Source organism: Vombatus ursinus, unplaced genomic scaffold (genome assembly GCF_900497805.2).
Source record: "Vombatus ursinus unplaced genomic scaffold, bare-nosed wombat genome assembly UNPS02014959.1, whole genome shotgun sequence".
Taxonomy (NCBI): domain Eukaryota; kingdom Metazoa; phylum Chordata; class Mammalia; order Diprotodontia; family Vombatidae; genus Vombatus; species Vombatus ursinus.
The window spans coordinates 5,377,009-5,403,878 of record NW_020954737.1 but is presented as its reverse complement, the minus strand read 5'-3'; the positions used below and the strand labels follow the sequence as shown (position 1 = coordinate 5,403,878).

The following is a 26,870-nucleotide window of genomic DNA, read 5'->3' as shown; positions in this document are numbered from 1 at the left end:
CGAGAGAAACAACTTCTCACCTCAAAGATGAATTTGGAGCTGCCAAAGTTGGTTTTCTGCTTCTGCCAGAAGTTGTCGGGTTTGATGATAAGGGCCACATGGATCTCTGCAGGGAAGGCCTCCTGCAGTGTCTTCAGCAGGGGCTTGATGAGGTCCCACTTGGAGCCCCTCATGTCGATGATAACAGTGAAGCCACGTTTGCACACGTCCTCACTGTGGGGAAAGAAGTAGGGCGGATTACTCACAGCAGCTAGAACAAGACGGAGGGGCACCTCAAGCTACTACAGCTCTCACTGGCCATACCAGGCCGGTCTGGGGTAGTGAAGACTTTTAAATCTCCCTGACCTTGGAAAAGCAACATGGTTTAGTGGATAGAGCACTGGACTTGGAGTCAGGAAGACCTGAGTTCAAATCCATCCTCAGACACTTATTGATTGTGTGATGCTGGGCAAATCACTTAACGTCACGTCAGTGTGCCTCAGCTTCTTTAACTATAAGATGAGGGGGTTAGACTAGATGGCTTCTGAGGTCTCTTCCAGCTCTAAATCTATGATCCAGCTCCCAAACGTCCCTCCTCTTCCAGGAAGCAATCCAAGATTGACTTCATCTCACCAACCACTCACTCTACATTCTCCAAGCACTCAAGACCTTGGTTAGTATGGCCTTCTATCCTTTGCCATGATGTTTCATTATAAGTGTTCACAAGTGTTGTTGTTAATAAGTCTGTGTACGTTTGTGCATGTACTTCTAATTCTACTCATTTTGATTTCAACTATTCTTTCTGTGAAGAAATCTAAATCTCTAGCCCAGATCTTTTCCCCAACTCCTGCTCTTCAGTGGAGAGGGCCAGCTCTCTCTACTACAGCCTGAACTCCCCGTCTAGTCATAGGATCACAGAGCTGGAAGGCACCTTCCGAGCCATCTCATCCAATCTCTTCATTTTACAAGTGAGGAGGCCTAGGCCCAGAGAGGAGAAGAGACTCACCCAAGGTCACACAGCTAGTAAAGTAACAGAGTAGGAATTTGAACTGAGCTCCTCTGATTCCCAAACAAGATGGTGTCCTTTCCCTTGCACTAATGTGACTTCCTAGACTTCTGAGTCCTTATTTCTGTTCACAATACTTACCTCCTACCAGTCCTATAAATCAGAATCAACTATGATCGGTGTCTCTCCTCTACACCCAATTAGTTGCTGAGCCCTGTCAACTCTATCTGTGTAATGTCTCTTGCACCCAGCTCCTTTCTGATAGGGTTCTGGTCCTTACTATCTTTTCCTTCAGATCAAATACAAGAGATCTCGTCTAGTCTAGAATTTAGATGATAGCTCAGGTCTTTGTCTACCTCTGAAATTCTGACTCAACATTTAGAAGAGGCTTTTAACTGGACTCCCTGCCTTGAGTCTCCCATTCCCCAACCCAATCAATTCAATTTAATAAGCATTTATTAAGTGCCTACTATGTGCCAGGTGGGCAGCTAACTGGCGCAGTGGATAGAGTGCCAGGCCTGAAATCTGGAGGACCTGAATTCAAATCTGACCTCAGATGCTTCCTAGTTAGGTAACCCTGGGCAAGTCACTTAACCCTGTTTGCCTCAGTTTCCTCATCTGTAAAATGAACTGGAGAAGGAAATGACAAATCATTCTAGTATCTTTGCCAAGAAAACCCAAAGTGGGGCCATGAAGAGTTGGACACAACTAATTGACTAAACAACAACAAAACATACCAGGTACAGTGTTAAGCACTGGGGTTATGAAAAAAAGCAAAAAGACAATCAAATTTATTTGACACACCATTGCTATGTTAATCTTCCTAAATTAAATGATTCCTTTAATAAAAATTCTTTCATAGTTCCCTGATGCCTACCAAATGGAGCCAAAATTCTTTAGACTGACATTCAAGGCTCAGTACAATAGAGCCCCAAAGCACCTTACCATCTGTATTTCAGGAGGGAATGTGTTATACTGAAAAAAGTCTGGAAGGCTTGGTTTTGAATATGGCACTGACATTTACTAGCTATGTGGTCTTTAAATATGTTGCCTTGGTGTTCGTGTCATGTTAAAGACCTAGAAGGAGTCACTAGACCCTGCGTTGAACCTTTATAGAAGATTTGTTGGCCAGCATCGACAAAAGTCATACAAGATCGAGAAGGCATGGGGTGGGTTCTGAACTTTATCATTGAAGGGAATCCCGGATCATGAGATCACAGTATTGTGAAGTATTGCCCACCACTCCCCTACATATATTCTACGAACTAACCCAGATGGATCACAAGATATTCTTTGAATATTCTTGGGTTTCCTACTTCCTCACTTTTGCTTGTGCTGTTCCCACTACCAAGATTGCCCTTCCCCCAAGTCTATTATCTAAATCTTACCTTCAAGGGCCATCCTAAATATCACCTCCTTCATGAAGCCTCTCCTGATCTCCCTTAATTAGATGTAATCTCTCCCATCCTTGGAACCACTCAGCATTTTATGCTTCTCTTAAAGTACTTATCACATTCTATGTATTGAAGTTATTTTGTGTACTTGTATCACCTGCCTTGCTAGATTGTGAGTTCCTTAAGAATAGGGACAGTCTGTCTCACCTTTGTTTCACTCACGCTGCCTGTCTTTCTAGAACAGTTCCTTCTATAGAGTAAGTGCTCAGAAATCTTCTTAAATTGAATTGAATGCCTGCCCTATGAAGAAATCTGTTCTCGTTTAATTTATAATTATCATGTTCACTAGCCTAATTATGTTTAACCTATGCTCATTAAATTCACAATATCTAGCTTCTTTCAAGTAAAAGATTCCCAAAGAAACAAAACTGAACACTTTGTAGTTATATTGACCAAGCTTGTTCCTAAAGAAGAGATGAAAAGATGCATCTTCTTTCAATTTTTTGCAGAGGCGAGGCATTGTGGGTATGGTACATTGCCTATAGTATCAGACTTGTTTGATGTGTTGGTTAGTTTTATAGAACTGTTCTTTTTCTTCTTGTCTTTCCTTTTAATTTCTTTCTTCCTTCCTTCCTTCCTTCCTTCCTTCCTTCCTTCCTTTCTTTCTACAAAGGATCACTTACCAAGTAGGAGAGTGAGGAGGGATAAATTCAGAAATGATGGTAATATAAAATAAAAGAAATCAATACAATTACTTTTCAAAATCAGATATGAGATAGAAACATACTAATTTTATTCAATCCATGCACTGAGCCCCCTTCTTTTGAGATGTGGTATAGTCTAAGCATTAGACTTGGGATCAGGTAGACTTAGTTTTGACTCTCCCACCCAATACAATGATATTTCCACTCTCTCTTGCCACACATTCTCTCTCTACCATGTCCATAGTTTTATATCTTCAAGGGACTTCAGAGGTCATCTAACAACACCAACACCCCCTCATTTTATAGATAATGAAACTGAAGCCTTGGGCTAGCTATATTCTCTGGGCCTCAGTTTCCCCATCTGTAAAATGAAGGGATTGGATTCAATGACAGCTAAAGTCCCTTCTAGATTTAAATCTATGACCCCATGAGATGGGACATTGGGAGTGAATCCTACTAATACAATTCAGAGAGGCACCAGGCTAAATGTGACTAGAGCTCTCAAAACTGCTCCCTTCCTTAATTATGGTTATGAACTGTGGAACAGCACTAGCCACAAACCCTTTACTCAAACATCTGTGCCCCACCCCCACATGACAATGAGCAGAGCCAGGACCAATACCGTAAGCATCATTTATACTATGCCAAGCCTCTCATTCTACCTCATCTTCCCTGGTAGTACACACTCCACTCCCTCTTGCCACACATTCTCTCACCACCATGTCCATAGAATTTTACCAAATGCTCTCTTACTATCAATTACTGACAAGTTTCCATATACACCCACCTGCCCTCTACCTACCCTCTGATTCCCTTAAATAGTGGCCTCGAGGCCACATGTGGCCCTCTAGGTCAAGTGCAGCCTTTTGATTAAATCCAGACTTCACAGAACAAATCCTACCCCTGGCCTATACCATCTGTCTGTCCTTGCCACAGCTGTAGCCAGAGTGCAACCCAACCTGCACAAGTACCACCTTTCTTCCTCTGAGGCCCACAACAGTCGGGGGTGCTGCCTGCCCCTCAGACCTGCATGGAAGAAAGAGGAGGGCTAAAAAGGCATGGTCAAGTTGTGGCATCATTGACTATGTAACAAAGTCATCATTTCTTAACTCCTTAGAATACTCTTTCCCTAAAACCTCAGCAGCTTACCACATTACTCAACATACAACCTTTTGCGCAGAGTGGGACACAAACACAGTGGGGAAAGACACTGGGTAATAAGTTTCCGTAGGGTTGTCTTGCTCTGTCACAAAAAGATAGCACCTCACCCTCTCTCCCTCTTCAAAGGCAAAAAACAGTACCTGCTCCCAAGGCTCTGACAGTCTAATGGGGGAGACAACACGGAAAGATCCATGTACAAACAAGATACCGACAGAATGAATTGAGGGTAATTTCAGAGGGAAAGCACTAAGATAAAAGAGGACTGGGGAAGGCTTTATGTAGAAGGTGAGACTTTAGCTGAGGCTTGAAGATAGCCAAGGAAAATAGAACGTAGAGATGAGAAAGGAGGAAACATTCCTAAGTCCAGAAGCCCAAGTGCTCCCTGGAGTAGTCTCAGAGAAGGAGAAATGTTGAGGTCCTTGTTAGGACTATTGCCTTCCCATTCTCTTGCCCTCCCTGAGTTTAGTTAGCATAGTGCCCCATTCCTTGCCAAGTTGACCCTATCCTCCCTTCCCTCTCATGCTCCTCCCAGATACCAGTGGGGCATTAGCTAGGCCTAATATTCTCCTTTTTGTTTAAGCAACCTACTCTCAGGCTGATAGGTCTTCACAGTAAAAGGTTTTTAGGGCCTAATGTAGTATCTGGCCAACACTGTCTAGCACTATTGCATGGTGCCTCCAGCGTCAGCACTACCACTACCATACCATTTGACACGACAAGCTAATTCCAACATTATCTGGGTACAACTGACAAGCCTCCTTATCCAGGGACAGGAAACCAGAAGTAAGCTTGGCTGGTACAATTCTGATAGGCAGCACTAAGCTCCACCTGACCCTAGCTCTCATTAGGGCCAATTACTTCCTCAGTTCTGGTGTGGACTATGTGTGAATTCTGGTTCTGGCATAAGCCATGATCTCTGACTGACAAAGACACCTGTGAACAGCTGAGCCTTCTCCCACCCATCACAATGACAGGATCATAATTTTCCGACTGGAAGGGACTTTAAAGATCGTCTAACACCACCATGCCCTCATTTTACAGATGAAACATCTGAGTCCCCAAGGTCATGGCCACCCTAGGTTCCACTCTCTCACTACCACAATAGCTAACATTTACATTTACATTGTAAGGATATCATTTACATTTACATTGTGAGGACAATATTTGTAAGGTGGTTTGCAAACCTTAAAGTGTTTTAAGCACCTTAAGGTCTACAGACCACCTCATAGACATTATCCTCACAATAATTTTGGGAGGTAAGTGCTATTATTATCCCCATTAACAGATGAGGAACCTGAGGCATAGAGAGTTTATGTGACTTGCTCAAGATGATACATTGTCTGAGGCCACATTTGAAATTAGATCTTTCTGACTCCAGCTCCAATGCTCTATCCACCATTGCTCCACCCAGCTTCCTACTACATAGATCACCTCCCTCCCCTACTATTTGCTGCCCCCTAAAATATTCCAGTGGAAGTTCCCATACCATTTGTTGCCATTTGACTCAGCTGCTCTTCATGGTGGTAGTAAAGGGAATCTCTCATGTTGGAGAGAGTAACATCTATACTCCCTTCCATCATCTAGTTTCTTAGAATAGTGGTACCAAACTCAAATAGATATGGGTGCTGCTAGACCATATGTAAAGATCCCTGTGGGCCACATAACAACTTTGAAAACCAACATACAAAATGTGTATATATTGTTGTTTTATTAGTACATCAACACATTGAAATCATATAGGAACTTCATTTTAATATAATTTGGTTCATACTTGGGAGTGTGGTGCGATGCATGAGGCCTGGAGGTCATATGTTTCACAACTCTGCCTTACTATCCCAATGCCCTACAATCCCAAAGAAATTATATAGGAGTATGACTAATTGAAAAAAGCTAAGGTACACTCAATTGCATTATGTGCCTTCATATAAAACTCAAAGGAGAGTAGGAAAAACTGGGATTGTGCTGTAGGTTTCTCTAGAAGAAAAGGGAAGAGCTGAGCAGAAGTTGAATGTTCTTAGAACTAAGAAAGAATAAATCTGGGTGAATTCAGAACATCATTGTTCTATTTTTTCTTTCATTTATTTATTCATTTCTTTATTTGAGGGGGTTACATTTAATTTTAATTTTATTTTCCTCAATTACATGTAAACAAAAATTTTTAACATTCATTTTTAAAAATTTTGAGTTCCAAATTCTCTCCCCCCTTTCTCCCCTCCCTTCTCCTTGAGAAGGCAAGCAATTTGATATGGATTATACATGTACAGTCATGCAAAACTTTTCCATATTAGCCATGTTGCAAAAGAAAACACAAACCAAAAAAAAAAACCCCAAGAATGATAAAGTTTTTTAAAAGTGTGCTTTGAACTGCATTCATACTCCAACAGTTCTTTCTCTGGAAAGAAGAATTTTTCATCGTAAGTCCTTCAAAATTGTCTTGGACCATTGTATTGATAAGAATAGTTAAACATTCACAGCTGATCATTGTACAATATTGCTGTTGCTGTGTGCAATGTTCTCTTGGTTCTACTCATTTCATTTTGCATCATTTCATGTAAGTCTTCCCAGGTTTTTTTTGAAAGCATCCTACTTATTATTTCTTATAGTACAAATAGTATTCCATTATAATCACATACTACAACTTGTTCAGTCATTCCTCAATTGATGGATATCCCCTCAATTTCTAATTCTTTGCCACCACAAAAAGAGCTGTTATAAATATTTTTGTACATATAGGTCCTTTTCCTTTTCCTTTGATCTTTTTTGGGGTATAGGCCTCATAGTGGTATTGCTGGGTCAAACCATATACACAGTTTTATAGCCCTTTGGGCATAGTTCCAAATTGATCTCCAGAATGGCTGGATCAGTTCACAAGCCCACCAACAGTACTTTATTGTTCCTGTATCATCTGTATCCTTTCCAACATTTGTCTTTCCTTTTCTGTCCAATCTGATAGGTGTGAGATGATACCTCAGAGTTGTTTTCATTTTCATTTCTCTAATCAATAGTGATTTAGAGCCTTTTTTCATACAACTGTAGATGGCTTTGATTTCTTCTGAAAACTGCCTGCTTATATCCTTTGACCATTTATCAATTGGGGAATGATTCATATTCTTACAAGTTTTACTCCACTCCTTATATATTCAAGAAATAAGGCCTTTATCAGTGAAACTCGCTGCAAAAAAAAATTCCCCCAGTTTCCTGCTTCTCTTTCAATCTTGGCTGCATTGGTGTGTGTGTGTGTGTGTGCGTGTGTGCATGTAAACCTTTTTAATTTGATGTAATCAAAATTATCCACTGTACATCTGGTAATGTTCTATTTCTCTTGTTAGGTCATAAATTCTTTCTTTATCCATATATCTGACAGGTAAAATATTCCATTTCCCCCTAATTTGCTTATGATATCACCCTTTATGCCTAAATAATATGCCCATTTTGATCTTATCTCATTATACAGTTTGAGATGTTGGTCTATACCTAGTTTCTACCAAATTGCTTTCTAGTTTTCCCAGTAATTTTTGCCAAATAGTGATTTCCTGTCCCAAAATTTTGGATCTTTGGGTTTGTCAAATCTTTTTATTTTCTTAAACACAGTCACAAAGTTGTGTTTATATATCAAGGACTTTCTCTGCCATGCCTCCACAATGTATTCTGAAGTATGCTGTTCACTGGCTTATAGAAGTAGGATCCCACAATGCTGATAGTAAGGGATTCTTGTATGAACCAAGCTACTACATAATCAAGTTTTGCAAAACATAGAAGACCACCCTGGATATCCCTGAGTTGATATGGTCAAATATAAACCAGACCAGACAGTGATATGTGAAAAATACCATGATGTCCCATCAAAATATGTGGTAAGTTGTCCATCCAATAATTAAACTGGCAACAAAACACTCAGAAATTGGTTCACAAATTATTGTTGCAGGTAGCATATTAATGAGCAATTTGGTCCACTTGATCATTCTGTATTGAATCTAAGAAACTGAATGGGATTCAGAATTTTGCATTGTAGCTTAGGTATTCATTGCAAACCTACAACCTCAGTTGACTGTAACTTTAACCATAAAGTAATCTTCAGCAACGTACTTGGCAAAAGCTGTAAGCCCCCTAGCTCGATCTAATACTTCCTTCCTCATCAAACACAATGATCCTGCTACACATTTGAACCCAATAATATTAGCTGAGATCTAGGCTCTTGCATATGAAATTCCAAAATATACCCGTTCTACTGTAGTAGCAAAACCATGTCTCTCTTCAACATAAGGTAGATCATGAACCAAACCCACTTTTTCTGTTATTTGATTAACCATGTCAGTAAGTGTGCCTGTAATTACTCTGATTCCACTGTCACAAATTCATATAAGGTCATATTTTGCAACTTCATATCTTAGCATCAAATTATTAATTTTGGGATTAATTCTAACCTTCTTGTCACCTATAAACAGTCTGACACCCACATTTGGGTATTTGCCAGGAAGGTTTTTATATACATCACTGGCTAGATCATCATGATCTTATACACAAAGGAGTACTTTATATTTAAGATAATCCAATTTAAAGTATGTTTCTAAATCATTGATTACGTTAGGATTCATACCTTGCAGTGGTTTCAGAAGTGTAATACCAGGGAGTTAGTTGCATAGATGTGTGTTGTCTTCTTGGTGAGATGTAAAAGCATGTAGATAATGGATATGAAATACATGAACCACAGCAAGACGAAGAGGGTGACCCCCAAAACAGCCACTCCCTCTTGGGCCAGGTCCATCATGGCCATCACTGAGACAACCCAGCCAGGACCACCATTCCAGTGCCTGTCAAACCCTCCGCCCCACACACACCCTTTCTTCCTGATGCTGCTGCTCGCATGCTCCTGTGAGCTACTCAGATGGTATTGTTCCTACCCTCTCTTGCCCTCCACCCAGGCTGGGTGCTCTTCCTCTTCCTCTTCTTCCCTGCCACCCCACTCCCCTTCTGCCCTATGCACACTCCTCGTTGTTCTTAATGAAAGTAGCAAAGAAGTACGAACATATTGTTTAAATGCTAAACTTTTGCTTCTTTGAATAGCTAAAAATAGTCTGAAAGAGGGCCAAAGCAGAATTGTCACAGTTAAGAAAAGACAAGAGTGTACCACTCTGGTACTTAGAAGTTTCTTTCCTACCGCCTTACTCCTTCTTGATTTGTTTGCTTTATTCAACTGTTTGATAATTGAATTAAGTTATTCTGAATTACCTAATTTGTTTTTTTAAACAAAAATTTCTGTCTGGTGTGATATTTGGGGTTATTCCATTCTAGAGTTGCTCGTGTTTAAAAATATAATGCCTAGATCCAAACCAGAGGCACTACAAATTGCCTGGTAGCAGCAACTAACAGTAAAGGCACAATTCAAAGGACATCCCCTGGAGATCAGAAACTGTGACACTATCCTTTATTCATTTCTTTGTTCCCACCGAAGTAGACACTATGTCTCTGGGCCGAGACTCAGAAGAACAAGGTTCTAATCTCTGCTCTGCCACTATTCTGCCATGTAACCTCAGACAAGTTATTTGCCCTCTCTGGGTGTCAGCTTTCTCATTTTTAAAATGAGAAGTTTGGACCCAATTTCTAGTGTGCCTTCAGCCTCTGACTATCTAGGAGTCTTCCTCTTTTTCTCTATGTAGAATCCACAAAGTTTGTCTTGATTTATCACTTCTCTGATATGTCAGCAAGTAATCTTCTCCATTCCTGGGGCCTGCCTCCGGGCAGAATAGCATTAGTGGCTGAGTGGGAGTTGTACAGGGGGATTGAAGTGGGAGGGGAGCCTCTCTTCTTAGAGGCCACAGTCCCCCTTAATCCCTATTCCAGTTATTTTCGTTGCCCTCACTCCTGTTAGGTTCACGTGGGAAATTTCTTTCTCTGCTTTGTCTCTCACAACAAATATTTACTGCCACCTGCAGCAGCAGGAATTTAACAGACTGTCCCAATGTCTAAATGTGGCAGTCATTAGCAGGCTACAGCCTGTCGGGTAGCAACTTACATGTTATTAACTAATAACTCCTGACAACAGTATGTAGAAATTGGGTGCTAATATTCTCTAGGAAGTTCTCACCAGCTCAGGAGATGAGGAAGGAGGCCCAGAGGCAGACCTAGGTGAATGCTGTTAATCTAATTGGAGCCCTGGTGGGGGAAAACAGACAATTCTCCCAAGATGCATTGGACCTTTGGTTTGCTGGGAAAGAAACACCCCACCTTGCTATGAAGGGAAGATATTATTTATTTTTGGAGGGGGGTTGGGCAAATTTCAGGTATGAACTAAGATTGTTTTAAAAGATAGAAGATGTTGAGACCAAATCCCCAGGATACCAAGCAGGGGAAATAAAGGGACAGAGGCCAAAGCAAGTCAGTCTTATGCAAGGGACCACAAAGATCTTTGCTTGGCTGAAGTAGAGAGTTTGAACTTCTGTGTTTGCTCAGTTTCTTGAAAGGTCTGACTACTAAAGTTCTATCGGTAGACTCAGCTCTGGTCCACATGCTGGGACCCATTCTGGTCAAGGGTCTCGGGCAGAGAGGAAGAGGAGAAGGGAGGTACAAAAGTCATGATTTAGAACCATCGAATCCAGCTCCAGGCTATTCTCATGCTGGTTGGCAATTATCTTTATATTCCTGCCCCACTCACACCAGTGTCCTTTTCACTGCATGGACCTATGTAGAGGTTTCTCAGAGTCATTAACTAACTCCCTGGCTTAGGTCCACTTCTCCATAGAGCTGCGACCCACAGTTCCCTGGAGATAAAACAAAAGTGGTCTTCCTAATCACCCTGGATGACCAGGCTGGGCTATGGGATTACTGGGCTTCTCACCCATCACCAAAATCATCAGTCAGGGGCCCTATCAATTACAGCTCCCTAGCTAGACCTACCACCATGGGAAACTCTTCTGATGCTGGTAATCTCACCAGCACTTCCTTTTCCAGTTTGCTGGGGAAAGCTTCGCAGAGAAGAAAATCTGCATGATTTTGCAGGTAGGACATTTAGGGGTGATCTTGTGTCTTTACTCAAATGGCCTTTTATTTCTCCCACTCTGGGTTGGTATCCTACGTGCTGGCATGAGGGATATCTGTTCTTTCCTTATGTGTTACTTGGAGAGTAGGATCCCTGGGTAGGGAAAGAAGGTGGGGAAAAGAGTGAAGAGAAGAGTGGAACCTGCTAATCTGTTTCTTTCTGTGGGTAGTAGGGAAGAGTCAAGGTACTGGACTTCATTGGACAGAAGAGTTGGCAACCAATGATGAGAAATTACCCCAGACTAGGCTCATTCGGTTCTTGTCTATTTGACTATTTTGTAAGAAAAAAAAATCCTTTCATTCTTCTATTCAAAGATCTTTTAATAGCTACAGAATTAAATCCAGACCCGTCAGCTTCGTATTTATTATCTTCTGTAATCTAGTTCCACTCTAATCTATGCAACACAATTTCTCACTACATCCAGGTCGAAACCTGTTTTAAACCTGTGGTTCCTGACGACATCTTGTTACAACTACATTATTGGGTTGGAAGGAATAAAGGGGGAGGAAGGAGAAGCCAAGAGGACAATATAAAATACTGGGTTTTCTGAACCAAGCCAAAGAACCAATATGGCTAATGAAAGAGGAAAATAATTGTCTTTGGGACAACTTCGGTACATTTTCAGAATTCGAGGACATGAGAGCTGGAAGACATCATGTTGTCCGCCCTCCTTCTTTTAAATACTAGGACACTGAGACCCAGAGGGATGGGAGTAATAATATGTTACTGTTGTTGTTGTTGGTCCTCCTTTTCAAAGAGGACCAAAGACATCACTGGGTGATGTTTTAATTACTGTGTGAATTGGATTTAAGTGAGGCAGAGCTACAGAAAGCTGTCTTCTCTTCCAGAGTCATCAAAATCCAGTGGCAAGACAAAAGTCAGGATGACTGGTGATGGCCCTGAATGCAGTGGATGACCTTGGTGTCTTTGATGTCCGGCCAAGCTCTAAGTGCTCCAAACTGCCTGCTTCGGCCACCTTCATGGCGACTGGAACAAAGTGTTCTCATCTGCCTGTTCCACCAGAGGGAAGTCCTCACGTGCTTGGAACTCACAGACTCACCGGTGAGTTTGTGGTCAGTTGGTTACTCCTAACCTGCTTTAGCCCGTCTCAGCAGACAGTGTGCCTCCATGTGGCCACTGCCCATGGTACAGCATCTTGGAGCCACAGGTGAGACTTGAGTGCCAGATAGATAGCAAAGGTGAATGAGCAACCCTGAAAAGGGCTCAACAAGTCCTCACACCAGAGGTGCTAGTCCTCCCTGAAGACTCATATACTCTAAGGCAGTAATAATAATAATAATAATAATAATGACGATGATGATGATGATGATGATAACGATAAGAAGAGTAATAAGCATTTACACAATGCTTTAAGGTTGTAAGGCACTTTACATATATTATCTCGTTTGATCCTCATGACAACTCTATGAGCTAGGGGTTACTATTATCCCCATTTTTCAGATGAACAAACTGAGGCTGAAAGAGACTAAATGACTTGCCTAAGGTCATACAGCAACTAAGTATTTGAGGCAGGATTAAAACTCAGGTCTTCCTGATTGCAATTGTATAATGGTACCCAGAGACCTAGAGGTATAATGGCACCTAGTATCCCCTAACTCATACAGTGACTTAGTGGCAGCACCAGAACTAAGACCCAGGACTCCTGGCTGCCCACTCAGAGCATTTCCTGAAGTCTTTACTCTATTAAGAAGGAGCAATGCCCCTGGCAAAAATAATCTCAGAAAAGCCTGAATCAGATCATCAAGACTGAGGAGCCAGTGACAACTTGACTCAGAAGCTAGCCTTCCTGCCCAAGGGGACCATGGGTCACCCTATTTGAGGTCCCCTCAGAGGCTCTGGCAGGCCCAGAAACTGTCTTGACCCCATTTGCCCTGCTCTTCTGATGCCATCTGAGATTTACTGTATCCATATCAATGTCTGGCAGATTCTCACTTGAAACAGCTGCTGGGATAAATATAAAATTAATCAGTTTCTGATCCCATGTGGTGATGGAGAGATTCACGACAAGTAGCACTCCAGCAAAGAGCCAGCCCAGCCCTGATGAATCCCACATAGCTTATGCCTAGAGTCTTCATGTCAAGAGCTCAGGCTGGCTTACTTGAAGATAACTATAGGGGGAAAATTAAAATGAAGGCACAGCTTAGTGGAATAAGGAAGGAGTGCAGAGAAGTGTCATCCCCTCTACCCCTGCCTGGATGCCCTCCCTCCTCACTTTTGGCTCTCAGAATCCCTATGCTCTTTGAAGTTCAGCTCAGGCACCTTCTCCAGGAAGCACTTCTTGATTTTCACAGTTGTTGCTATTCTTTCCCTCCTAAAATAACCTCATATTTACTTTCTAGGTAGACTTATAGTCTCCTCCCACCCCTAAACCCAGAAGACCAAGATCCTCACAGGCCAGGGCTATTCTTTTCTGTGTTTATCTTTGTATTCCTGGAACCTCGTGCAATGACTTGCATGTGATGCTAACTCATAAATGTTTTGGATTGAATTGAACAGGAATTCGTGATTAGTAAAGTCCTCAAACTTGGACTATGTGGGGAAAAAGAGATCTCTATTCTAGAGAGGCATCTTAGTTCAATGAAAAGAGTACTAGGCTTGGCTTTAGGAGACCAGGGTTCAGTCTAGACCAGGGATGGGGAACCTGCGGCCTTGAGGCCACGTGTAGCCCTGTAGGTCCTCAAGTTCAGCCTTTTAACCGAGTCCAAGCTTTACGTAAAAAATCCTTTTATTAAGGGGATTGGTTCTGTGAAGTTTGGATTTAGTCAAAGGGCTGCACTTGAGGACCTAGAGGGCCACATGTGGCCTCCAGGACTCAGGTTCCCCACCCCTGATTCTAGACTCTTCCATTCCTACGTATATGAATGCATGAAGGTAAGCATTGTTGAGTTGTTTCAGTCGTGTCCAACTCTTCATGACCCCATTTGGGATTTTCTTGACAAAGATACAAGAGTGGTTTTGCCATTTCCTTCTCCAGCTCATTTTAAAGATGAGGAAACTGAGGCAAACAGGGTTAAGTGACTTGCTCAAGCTCACACAGCTAGGGAGTGTCTGAGGCCAGATTTGAACTCAGGAAAATGAGTCTTTCTGCCTTCAGGCCCAGCACTCTATCCACTGTGCTACTCAGTTGCCCCATTAGGTTAAATCATTTAAACTTCTCTGCGTCTCAGTTTCCTCATTTGTAAAAAGAGAATGCTAGTGCTTATACCATTTACTTCACATTGTAATTGAGAGGAAAGTGTTTGGTAAACTGTATAGCATCATATAAATGGGAACTATTAATATCTCTCATCCATCCAATCTTACGGCACTTTGTGGTTCTCATGTCATTAGATCACAAATTTTAGTATAAAACATGTCGTATCTCCCCTACTAGACAGAAAATTCCTTATGGACAAAAACATTGTTGCATTCATCTTTTTATCTCCTAGCACAGTGCCCTGTACATAGTAAGCACTTAATAAATACTTGTGGAATAAATGAATAACTGAATGAAGGAACAATACTGGAAGCAATCCCTTTGGGAAGAGTCGGGCATCCAAGCACATGAATTGGACACTTGTTGCAGTGGAATGAGAATTACATTTGCAGTTATAGAATGAGGTAAAAAGTCACATCAGAGGCCCTCCAATCCAGCTCCCTTATTTTATAAAAGAGGAAACAGAGGCCTAAAGAAGAAGTGGTTTTTCCAAGGTCCCACAAATTATAAAGGTCACAACTGAGATTTGAGCTCGTCTTCCCACTCTGCTCAATCAATAAACGTTTATTAAGGGGCAGCTAGGTGGCACAGAGGATAGAGCACTGGCTCTGGAGTCAGGAGGACCTGAATTCAAATCTGGCCTCAGACCTATAACACTCACTAGTTGTGTGGTTCTGGGCAAGTCACTTAACTCCAATTGCCTCACAAAAAAAAAAAAAGAAGAAGCAGCATGGGGAAGACAAAATATAGATGAATATACACAAAGTAAGCTATACACAGGATAAATAGGAAATAATTAACAGAGAAAAGACACTAGAATTAAGAGAGGTTGGGGAAGGATTCCGATAGAGGGTGGGGATTTTAGCTGGAGATTAAAGAAAGCCAGGCAACTCCAGGGTTATTGCTCTTCCACTATAACCCAGAAGAGAGAGGTTCTAATAGAAGAATGTGGCTAATGGCAGGCCAAGAGCACAGCACATCATCTGGGGAGGAGAGGAGAGACGAGTCAAGAGGTTCTGAGCAGCTTCAGAGCTGCATGAAGGCACCTGGGGAGAAGCATCAGAAAGAGAGGGGTAGAGAAGCTATGGACAAAATGCAGATTTCACAATTCTTTCTAGATTTGTCCTGCATCCTCCCTCCCTTCCCCTTGCCCCTTTTTCATTTTACTTTGTTCCAGTAAATGGGTGGCACCTGTGATTATCAGAATGACATTTTAATTGCGAAAGGGGGAAGAGAATTTTCGGTGAGCTCCTGGTGCCTGGACTCAAGCTTAGGAAGGGGCTGGCAACCCAGGAAACCCTCTGGACTTGAGAATTCCTGATGCAAGGTTTTGCATATTCACCTAGGGTACTCAGTTGCCTTCTACTCTCTGGTGATGCGCTAGTCCTACTTCTCACTCATCTCCAAAGCTTAGACTAAGGCACAGGCCATACAGGGAACCAGTTATGCCACAATACACAGCTGTAACATGACTCAGTGTTATTTTCATAAATGCACGTCTCATGGCACATAAGTATTTATTTTGTGAAGTCACCAAATCATCAAGTCTACCTGAATGGGAAACCTTGCTACAATATCCTTAATGTGTGCTCATCCAGGTTGTGTTTGAAGAACGCCATTAATTGAGAACTCGCTACCTACCAAGAGACCCTATTCCCTTGGTACTGGACAGCTCTAAACATTAGGAAGCTGTCCTCTCAATTGAGCCAGAATCTGCCCTTCTGCAATTTCCACCAATTGGGTCCAGTTTACGCCCTCTGGGGCCAGGCAACCTAAGTCTAATTGTCCTTCCATGACAAATTTTCAAAGACCTTGAAGGTATCTGTCATGGTGCCCTTTGATCTACCCTTCTTCAAGCTAAACAGGTCTAGCTTCAGTCAACTGAGCCTAGTATAGCAAGGCTTCACATGCCTTACCCATCCTGTTGTGTCCTACTCTTTATGACCCTGTGAACCAACTGTCCATGGGGTTTTCTTGGCAAAGACACTACAGCAGTTTGCCATTTCCTTCTCCAGTGGATCCAGTGGATCCTTTTGTCAGGCAATCAGAGGTTAAGTGACTTGCCCAGGCTCACACAACTAGGAAGTGTCTGAGGCTGAATGGGAACTCAGGTCTTCCTGAGACCAGGCCTTGTGCTCTACCCATTGAGACACCAGCTACTTCCACCTCTTCTCTAGAAATGCTATAACTAAATGTGGCACTAGATCTAGCCACTCTATGTGATATGGCAGGGTCAGGGAACAACTGGACAAGAACCTCCCTCATTCTCAATTCCATGCTCATCAATCCAGTCTAAGATCCCATTAACTTTTCTCTGGACTTCTATTGATCTTGTAGTCCACTAAACCCCACAGTTCTTATTCACACAGATTGTTTTCTAGGCTAGGCTCCCCCACCTTGTACTTGTACAGTTGGTTTTTAAACCAATACAGTATTTTGCATTTATTCCTATTCAGTTCCATCATATTATATATGGCTCATTGTTTTAGCTTGTTGACTTTTTTTTCATCCCCATTTGGTTATCCTTTCCAATTTTCTAACTTCCAAGTATTTAATTTTAAGAATGCCATTGATACCTTCACTCATGTAATTGACGGAAATGTTGAATAGAACAGAGTCGAGGAGAGATAACAGGGGTGCACCAAGAGAGGGCATGCCTACAGGTTGATATTGATTCATTAATCATCACTCTTTGGGTCAAATCATTCAATCTCCTCTGAAAACACTTAACTGAACCTAGCCCACATTTTCTCCAACTTATCCAGAAAGATATCATGAGAGAGTCTGTCACATGCCTGCTGATATCCAGGGACACCCTGTCTACAGAATTTCCCTGATTTGTTAGTCTAATAATACAATGGTTGTGGGGAGGAAGGAAATTATATGAGTCTGGCAACTGCTTTTATGGGTGCTGCAGCCGCAGCTATTGAAGATCCAGAAAAAGAATTCTCACCGTCAAAGTCCTTGGTACTGTCAAATGGTTCGTTATCAGAAGCAGGTAGGATTTTATCAGTGGAATTATATTAAAGAGGTATTACCACCTACAGTGAGGTCACTTAAAGCCAGACACCGCTGAAACAACTCAACAACAAATATGTCAGGCGCTATACTGAGTGCTTCCAATACAAAGAAAGGCAAAGACACAGCCCCTGCCCTCAAGGAGCTCCCATTTTAATAGAGGAGACAACATGCAAATAACACATTATTGTTGTTATTGTTGTTGTATTGCTGTTGTTTTGTTCTTTTTTAGTTGTGTCTGACATCATTTGGGGTTTTCCTGGAAGAGATACTGAAGTGGTTTGCCATTTCTTTCTCCAGCTCATTTTACAGTTGAGGAAACTGAAGCAAACAGGGTTAAGTGGCTTGTCCAGGATCACACAGCTAGGAAGTGTCTGAGGACAAATTTGAAATCAGAAAGATGAGTCTTCCTGACTCCAAACTCAGCACTCTACCCACCATAGCACTTAGCTGCCCCGCAGACAACTCTGTGCATACAAGCTATTTATAATGTTTAAAGGGGAGGTAATCTCAGAAGGAAGACACCATTTTGTGGATTACCAACATCCTCCTTTGGGGTAATCTGAAAACAAGACAACAGCAGAATGCCAATCCTAGCTTTCAGTAGGGAAAGAGAAAAAAAAAAAAAAACAAACTTTCTCTACAGTTTTTCCCACCTCTGTATTCCTAGTTACTGGTTCTTTTCAGACAAACCCCAGGTCACTCTCTGTTCCTCTCTACAACCCTCTTCCACCCCTCTCCTGCAATCATGCTACATGCAGAACAAAACTTTGTTTCATAATATTTGCTTTAAAAAAATGAGTCACAGGGGCAGCTAGGTGGCACAGTGAATAGAGCACCAACCCTGGAGTTAGGAGGACCTGAGTTCAAATTTGGACTCAGACACATGATACTTACTAGCTGTGTGACCCTGGGCAAGTCACTTAACCCCAATTGCCTCACCAAAAAAAAAAAGGAATAAAAAATGGGTCACATTACATTATGGTAATTAGTCACATTACACGTTTGAGCAAAGAAAGAGAAATGGCAAGTTCAAATTTCAAGGACTGTATTCTGTCTTCATGGCATAGTGGGTAATATACTAGACCCGGACCAAAGACCCGGACTCAAATCCTATTTCTGATACTTATGAACTAGGTGAAAATGGGTAAGTCACGACTGCTCTGGGCCTTGTGAAGCTGTCCCATACTTATTTATTTATTTATTAGCAATGACAGAGAGGTGGAACGAATTCCAACACCAGTGCAATCCTAGATCCTTGAGTTGCCTGTCTAACCAGAACCACTAGGGCAGGATGAACAGAGCTTTGCCTTAAGTCGCTGAAATTTAGAAGGTGCAGTATTTTTAAATAATGAGGTTTTAATTGTACAATTATAAAATGTTGTATTTACAGTTTGACAGCACTTTCATTTAACTGCACAGAAAAAAGTTAGCAAGACTAATTAAATTAGAGAGCTTCCAAATGACATGCTTCTCTTCCTTCCCCTGAGACATCCTATTTCTGATACTTATTACCTGTGACCTTAGATAAGTCACTAAACACCCCTGTTTTTTCTGTTTCCTCATCTTTAAAATGATCCTATAATTCTAAAACTGGTGTCAGAAGTATATATATATATATATATATGTGTGTGTGTGTGTGTGTATGTGTATATATATATATATATGTATAGGTAGATAGTTACAGATATAGATGGATATACATAGATATATACTTATATGTACACACACACACACACACACACACACACACACACAGAAACATACTCTTAATTTAGTACTGCTTGTCCCAGCCACCAAAATCACTAGCCATGATTCTGTGTTTATGAAAACTGACTTAGGCATCCCAACTCATAGGATTCTGGCTTTTCTAAAACGGAGAGAAAAAAGAAAAGAGAAAGGAGTTGATTGGATCCATAAGCTCTGGGAGAAATAGCCTTAGCCAAGGAGAGGGGAATTCCCCAGACAAGGCCACAGATATTCCACCTCAGATGTGTCAAACACAATGAGGCCAGCAACTGCTACCGAGTATAAGAACCAGATTAAAACGTAATTGGGAAATATGTAACAAAAATAAATAAAATACGACAAAACGTAGATAACGTTACATTTTAAAGTCAATATGCAGCCTGCAGGAGTCCTAGGATTGGTGACCTTGTTTGTATCGAGTTTGATACCACTGCTCCACAAGACAAATCCTGAGCCCCTGCGTTCAGGTGTGGGTCAGGGAGCAGAGCAGTGTTCTCTCCCCAATGCTGTCACTCCCACAAGATATATACGGCCTCTCCATTCTCCTAAGTGGGCTCTAAGTTCCTAACTGAGCATCCTCTCTTAACAAACCACAAAGCTTGTCTAAGAAATAGAATTTTGTCAAAACCTTGTGGATAGATTACTACCTGCACCAATGCCTTCAGAAACAATTATTATCTCAGTATCCCAAAGTTGTTTGGAGTGCTGCATGCACAAAACTGGTCAGAGACACACCCAACGCCGTGCCTGTGGCATCCCTGAGGAAACAGGCCAATCAGCTTATTATCAGAGCAGACAAATCTCTTCCACACTCCTCAGGACAGTCAAAGAATCATTGGTCCAGAGCTCAAAGGAACCTTTGAAGTCATTGACTTGAATCCCTCGGTTTTACATTTGAGGAAACTGAGACCCAGAGAAGTGATGTGACTTGTTAAAGGCCACACAAGTGGTAAGTGGCAGAGCCGGAATTTGAACTCAAGTCCTATGACTCAAAGGTCTGTGTTCTAAAGTTAGCATTCTTTCTACTGTACCAGCTTCCCTCTTGAGCCTATGTTCTTAGTACGGATGTTATAAACCAGTGAGCAGAGGGTGATGAATGAGGTCTGGTGCTTAGTGTGAAAAGTGAGTCAAATGTCACATCTTGGACCCAGCTGAAGGCTGGGTAGGGCAACAGGAAGAAAGTTAAGAGGGGAGAAGTGGAGGAAACCTAACTAAAGGGATGGAGGAAATATTTATATATTTGGAACTAACAACTAAACAGGAAAGGTTCACCACACCAGAACTCTGAGCATCAGTCAAAATCATAGCTGAACAAAACAAGCCGTTCCAACATGCAGCGTGCTAAGAGTTCCTGATGGCAGAGAGCTGGGGAGGAATTCTGGAAACAACCATTGTGGGGTATGAATATGCATTCTAGATTGTGTCATTCCCTCAGTATGTGACATAGGACGGATCACTTAGCCTTGGTGTCCCAGTACAAAGGCCAGCACCTCTACAAAAGTACATACCCTTCTCCGCCCCAAATTCTTTTCTTGACACACTAGAAAGAGAAAGTACCTTTAGAGTCAATGGACTGAAGGCCAGATTATTAACTGTGTGACCTTGGACTTGAGTTCCTTCACATGAAAAATGGGGCTAACAACACTTATATTACTTACCCCCCTCCCAGGGTAGTTGCTAAAAAAAAAAAAGTGCTTTGTAAGAGCAGTCAAGATGAAAGAACACTGGATTTGGAGTCCAAATCCCACCTCCGCCATTTTGTATCTATCTGACCTTGGCCAAGTTGCTTACCCTCTCTAGGCCTCAGTTTTCTCATCTGTAAAACGAGATGTTTGGACTAGATGGTCTTTGGCATCCTTTCCATATTTGGAGCTATGACCCTAAATAAACGTGTTACTTGGTCCAATTTATGCAATTTCTTCAGTGTAGGTATGGAGCTCCTGGCGAGGAAATCCTGCCTCCAATCTGCAATAGCTTTGCAATTTATCATTTTACAGATTTGCCTGGAACTCCCAGAAGTTAAACAACCTGGCTAGGATCATGTAGCCAGTATGTGTCTGAAGTTCGACCTGAATCCAGATTTCCTGACTCCGAGGCTGGCTCTCTATCCAGCGTAGAACACTGCCTCTCCTATGTGGAATTCTAAAAGCTGATCTTGCCAGCAATCTCTCCTTCAAAATCCAGACCAAAATTTAACACCAAGAATCTCCTTGATTAACTCCACTCAGCTGGTGGCACTTGATTGAATGTCATTCCGAAAATAGTGAGTGGGTCTTGGGCCTCCTCTCTTCAAGTTCAAGAAGATCAGAGGTTGTGTTTCCCCCATTAGATTTTTAAAAAAATTTTATTTATTTTATTCTGAACTTTAGAAATAAAACAAGCATTTCCATAACATAGTAGAATAGTAGAATTGGGGTTAAGTGACTTGCCCAGGGTCACACAGCTAGTAAGTGTGAAGTGTTTGAGGTCAAATATGAACTCAGGTCCTCAAAGTCTTTCTTAAAACAATAGTGTTGCAACTATATACCATGTTCTCTTGGTTCTGCTCATTTCACTCTTCATTATTTCATGCAAGTCTATCCATGTTTTTCTAATTTTCTAAGATCGTTCTAATCTCCATTAGATTTAAGAATTCCCAGAAGGCAGAGATCATGTCTTGTCCTTTTAGCCATGTCACTGCCTACCCCAACCTCTTGCCCCCATTGAATCAACTTCAGCGGTTCCCTATCACCCCAACATCAAATACAAAACCTTCTGGTTGACTTTAAAGGCCTTTCATAGCTTGGTCCCTTCTGACCTTTCCAGTCTTCTTCTGCCTTATTCCATGCCACATATTCCATGATCAAGTTCTTTTTCTCAAACATGACACTCTGTCTCCTAACTCCAGGCATCTTCATGGGCTGTCCCCCATGCCTGGAATGTTCTTCCTCCTTATCCACTTCCCAGCTTCCTTCAAGTCTCAGTTAACAGTCCACCTTCTACGTAAAACCTTTCTCGGTCTTCCATTTTAGCGCCTTCTGTCTCTAAGGTAATCTCCAGTTTTCCCATTTGTATCTTATTCGTACATGATTGTTTGCATGTTGTCTCCCTCCTTAGACTGGGAGCTTCCTGAAGATAAAGTGTTTTTCATGACAAAACAGGAAAATGATAAATGTTGGAGAAGATGTGGGGAAATTGGAACACTAATACATTGTTGGTGGAGTTGTGAACTGATCCAACCATTTTGGACAGCAATTTGGAACTATGACCAAAGGGCTATAAAAATGAGCATACCCTTTGATCTGGCAATAGCACTTCTAGGGCTACATCCCAAAGAGATCATACAAATGGGAAAAGGACCCACGTGTACAAAAATATTTATAGCAGCTCTTTTTGTGGTGGCAAAGAATTGGAAATTGAGAGGTTGCCCATCAATTGGGGAATGGCTGAACAAGTTGTGGTATATGAATATAATGGAATACTATTGTGCTATAAGAAATGATGAACAGGCTGACTTCAGAAAAGCCTGGAAAGACTTGTATGGACTGATGCTGAGTGAAGTGAGCAGAACCAGGAGAACGTTGTACATAGTAACAGCCACATTGTGCAATGACTAATATTGATAAACTTAACCCTTCTCAGCAATGCAAGGATCTAAGACATCTCCAAAAGTGTCATGAAGGAAAATGTTATCCACATCCAGAGAAAGAACTATGGAGTTTGAATACAAGTCGAAGCATACTATTTGCTCCTTTTTTTTCTTTTGCTTTGTTTTGTTTCCTCTTTCTGGTGGTTCCTCCTATTGGTTCTAATGCTTCTTTACAATATGACTAATGTGAAAATAGGTTTAATATGAATGTATATGTAGAGCCTATATCAGATTGCACACCATCTTGGGGAGGAAGGTGGACAAGGAGGGGGAGAAAATTTAAAACTTAAAACTCAGAAGCTTCTGGAAGTGAATGTTGAAAACTAAAAATAAATGAATTAATTTATAAAAAAAAGAAAAAAAAGAAAATAGAGGGGGTTTTTTTTGGTTTTTGCTTCTCCTTATCCCCAGTGCTCATTGGCACAATGTCGGACACAAAAAAGGTGCTTAAGAAATGTTTGTTGACTTGACTGTACATCTCCTCTCTCCTTGTAGTGTACAGAATGAGAAAGGATCACTACATTTGCTTTTCTTTTTTCTTTTTCAAATTTAATTTTTTTCACTTAAAAATCTACTTCACTTTTTTTTTAACTTAAAAATCCACTTCCACTCCACTCCCCCAAATTGAGAAGAAAAGGAAAGGGGGAGAAAAAGAAAACCCTTTCTAACAAATGACATATAATCAAGCCAAACAAATTCCCATGTTGGCCACGTCTAAAAAATAGATGTCTCCATATGTACCCTGAGACCATCATATTTGTCAGAATGTGGGCAGCATGCATTGCACTTCTTTTCAGAAAATATGGAGAAACTGGGCAGAATCCTAAGAAAAGCAACAAAAAGTTATAATGAGGATAAAAAGTAGAGGCAAAAGAACCAGGAAAACTTCACAATAATTCTAAAATGAAGAAAAAGGCTGTGACATTGGACTGATCATTCAAACCCCAGGAGGAGAGAGAGAAAGAAATACACCTCCTTCTTCTTCTTGCAGAGGGAGTGTGCTATGGGGTGTCATGGTACATATGCCTTCAGACTTGATTTTACTTAATTGTTTTTTCTTTGTTATAAAGGAAGGCTCATTGGGAAAGAGGTGGTGATATATATGAAAATGAATGATACAAAACCAAAATGCATAAATACAATTTTAGTCTTAGAAAAGGAAATAAGGACTTATGGGGGAAAGTTAAAAAATGAACCTTTAATCTAAGGGCCGATTAACCTAGAGAAGAGAGGACCAAAGCATCTTTTGTTTACTGCTACCATTTTTCTTACTTGTAAGAAAAATGCTGAGCAATTATTTTCCAAGTCAAGTCAACAAGCGTTTATTAAGCACTTATTATGTGCCAGGAAGTGTTTTAAGAATCAAGAAAACAAATACAAATAAAAAGAAAGAAGATCCCTGACCTCAAAGAGCTTATATTCTAACAGAGAAAGACAACACAGAAAAGGGAGGTGAAAATCCAGGATGGGAAATATGAGGCATGGTGGTAAAGTTCTGAGAATAAAGGATCTGGGCCTTTTCTCAAAAGGAGATTCTTGGGGGCAGCTAGGTGGCACAGTGGATAGAGCACCGGCTCTGGAGTCAGAAGGACCTGAGTTTGAATTTGGCCTCAGACACATAACACTTACTAGTTGTGTGACCCTGGGCAGGTCACTTAACCCCACTGCCAAGCAAACAAACAAACAAACAAAAAAAAAGGAAGTTCTTAGAGGAACTCCTCACCAATGGGAGAAAGGAGCCGCAGGGAAAGGGAAGGAAGCTGAATCATAGAGGTGAAATCCAGATAATGAGGAATGGTTGTTCTGGGCCCTTCCTCAAAATGGAGATTCTGGGAGGAATTCACCAACAGGAGAAGGGGGGCACAGGAGAAAGGGGAGAAAGAAGCTGAGTCACAGTGGTGAAGTGTAGAGAATGAGAAACGGCCGATATGGACCTGTCCTTGATCACAAGCAGATGTGTGAGCAGGAGACAGAGAATCGTAGGCTTACAATTGGAAGGGACCTCAGATGCCAACCAGCCCAATCCCCTCATTCTACAGATGAAGAAATCAAGGCTCTTGGAAGTTGTATAATTTGCCCAAGGTCACCTAAGTAGTAAGCCTCAGCGGGGAGATTAAAAGCAGGTCCTCCATCCCTGAAGCTCTTTCCACCATCCCAGACTGGACACAAGAACTCCTTTGGCGGCTGCCCTGATCCAACTCCCAACAGGAACCATCATCAGCCGCATGAGGGATGAGACACCAAAACACTGTCAAGGAAAACAACCCAGGTCATGGGAAATGCTGGGATCCAATGACAGGACCAGAGGTCAGAGGGCATTTTCTTCCTGTACAGGAAGCCAGGGTGGACCTGGTAGCAGCATGACTTCAAACCTATCTTTTGCTCCCAGGGTAGGGTTGGGGCTGGTAGGGGGAGGAGGGAAAAGAGAAGACACAGATGAGGTGGGGGAAGGAGCAGAGACAGAAACAGTGCAGGGCACCAGGCCACACACAGTTGTTGTTCAACATCTGGCACGTGCATTATGAAAAGATTGGGACAGATAAGATTCCTGCTCAGGACAGAATGATCCGAGAGCCAAGCCAGGGCAAACAGCATTAGTTTGCCAAGATGCTGGATGACTCCTCCTCAAAGTCAGAGGCAGTATGATTCTCGTTTGACCCACAAATGGACTGAAAAAGAGGGAGCACTCAGAAGAAAGGAGAATAGAGACAGAGGCATTGTGATATAATCTTTTAGAGGAAAGAGCTTTGCCATGAGGGACCAGGAGGTCCCTCGCCAACCCTACATCGTAATTGTTGTGAGTTGCTCAGATGGTCTGAGTCCAAGGTGAATGGAGAGTATGTACCCCAGTATCTCTACTTTCTGAAGAGTCTAATGAGCACTTTACATTTCTATAATTGTTCATGGGATCACTATGTAGGTGATTCCTTTGTGCACTGTGAATTTTTTGAATTGGGTGAGATAAGAGATGTCTCAGACCTGATTCCTTTATTGTACACTGAATGTCAATGTGAGGAGTTGGGGGACTCTCTTACCCACTTTTGGAGAAAACTAAGCATGCACCATACCTATTTATTCAGATTTTCCTGGACTTCTGCTCCAGAGCTGGGGAAATGAGCCAAAGAGAGAACCTGACCACTTGAAGTCAGTCCCCCAGGACCAAACCAAGGTCTATGTGAAGTCCTTGGGAGGCTCCGGGCCACTTGTGACAAGGGAAATGAGTCGACCTCATTTAATTAGCTTTAATAGTAGTTTCTGTGGAAGAAAGGGACTTTTAATCGACCATTCATAAAAAGCTCCATTTCAAAAGAAGCAAAACACATAAGGGAAAATTAGTTACTTAATACAGTGAAAATATCACTTGACTGAGAGTTAGGAGTATCAGGCTTGGGTCTGGGCTGAGCCACTAATTAGATGGGACCTTGACCAAATTCCCTCATCTACCCAGGCTTCAATATGGCTTTCCTCTGTAAAATAAAGTGGATAGAACTCAATGATCATCCTATTGCTGTTAAGGGTACCAGCTCTTAATCTTTCCCGGCACCCAAGTTGACAAATTCAACACCCAAGAAGGATCCTCAACTCTTCCTGATCCCTTGCTCCGCAAATCCACTCAGTTACTAAGCCTTATCAGATAGACCTCTAGCATGGTTCCCATTCATCCTCTTTTCTCTACTCACAAGAGCGCCACTCGAATTCCAGCCCTCATCACCTCTCACTTGGACTATTATTGCTCTTCTGCTTCTGACCGCTCTCTTCTCCAATTCATCCTCCATATGGCTGATAAAATAACTTTCCTAAAATACAGTTCTTAGTAGGTCACTCCCTCCCCATGAAGCTTCAATGGCTCTCTTCTAGGATCAAATACAAAATTGGGATATACAAATACAAAACTGGAATTTTTCTTCTTCTTTTTTTCAGTCTTCACAGTCTCTCCAGACTGATTTTAACCAGCCAAATTGTTCTGCATAATGTTCC

The 26,870-nt window shown here is 41.7% G+C and overlaps 1 protein-coding gene and 1 pseudogene across 1 annotated transcript in view; both read right to left on the bottom strand.

Moving 5' to 3' along the window:
- The window catches only part of KALRN (kalirin RhoGEF kinase), a 966,578-nt gene that overhangs the window by 619,601 nt on the left and 320,107 nt on the right, over positions 1–26,870 (bottom strand). Inside the window, exon 4 of the mRNA XM_027845153.1 lies at positions 21–213. Within this exon, the coding sequence (XP_027700954.1) occupies positions 21–213 (193 nt within the window). The remainder of the gene's footprint in view (positions 1–20; positions 214–26,870) is intronic.
- LOC114030347 lies at positions 7,850–9,018 on the bottom strand (annotated as a pseudogene).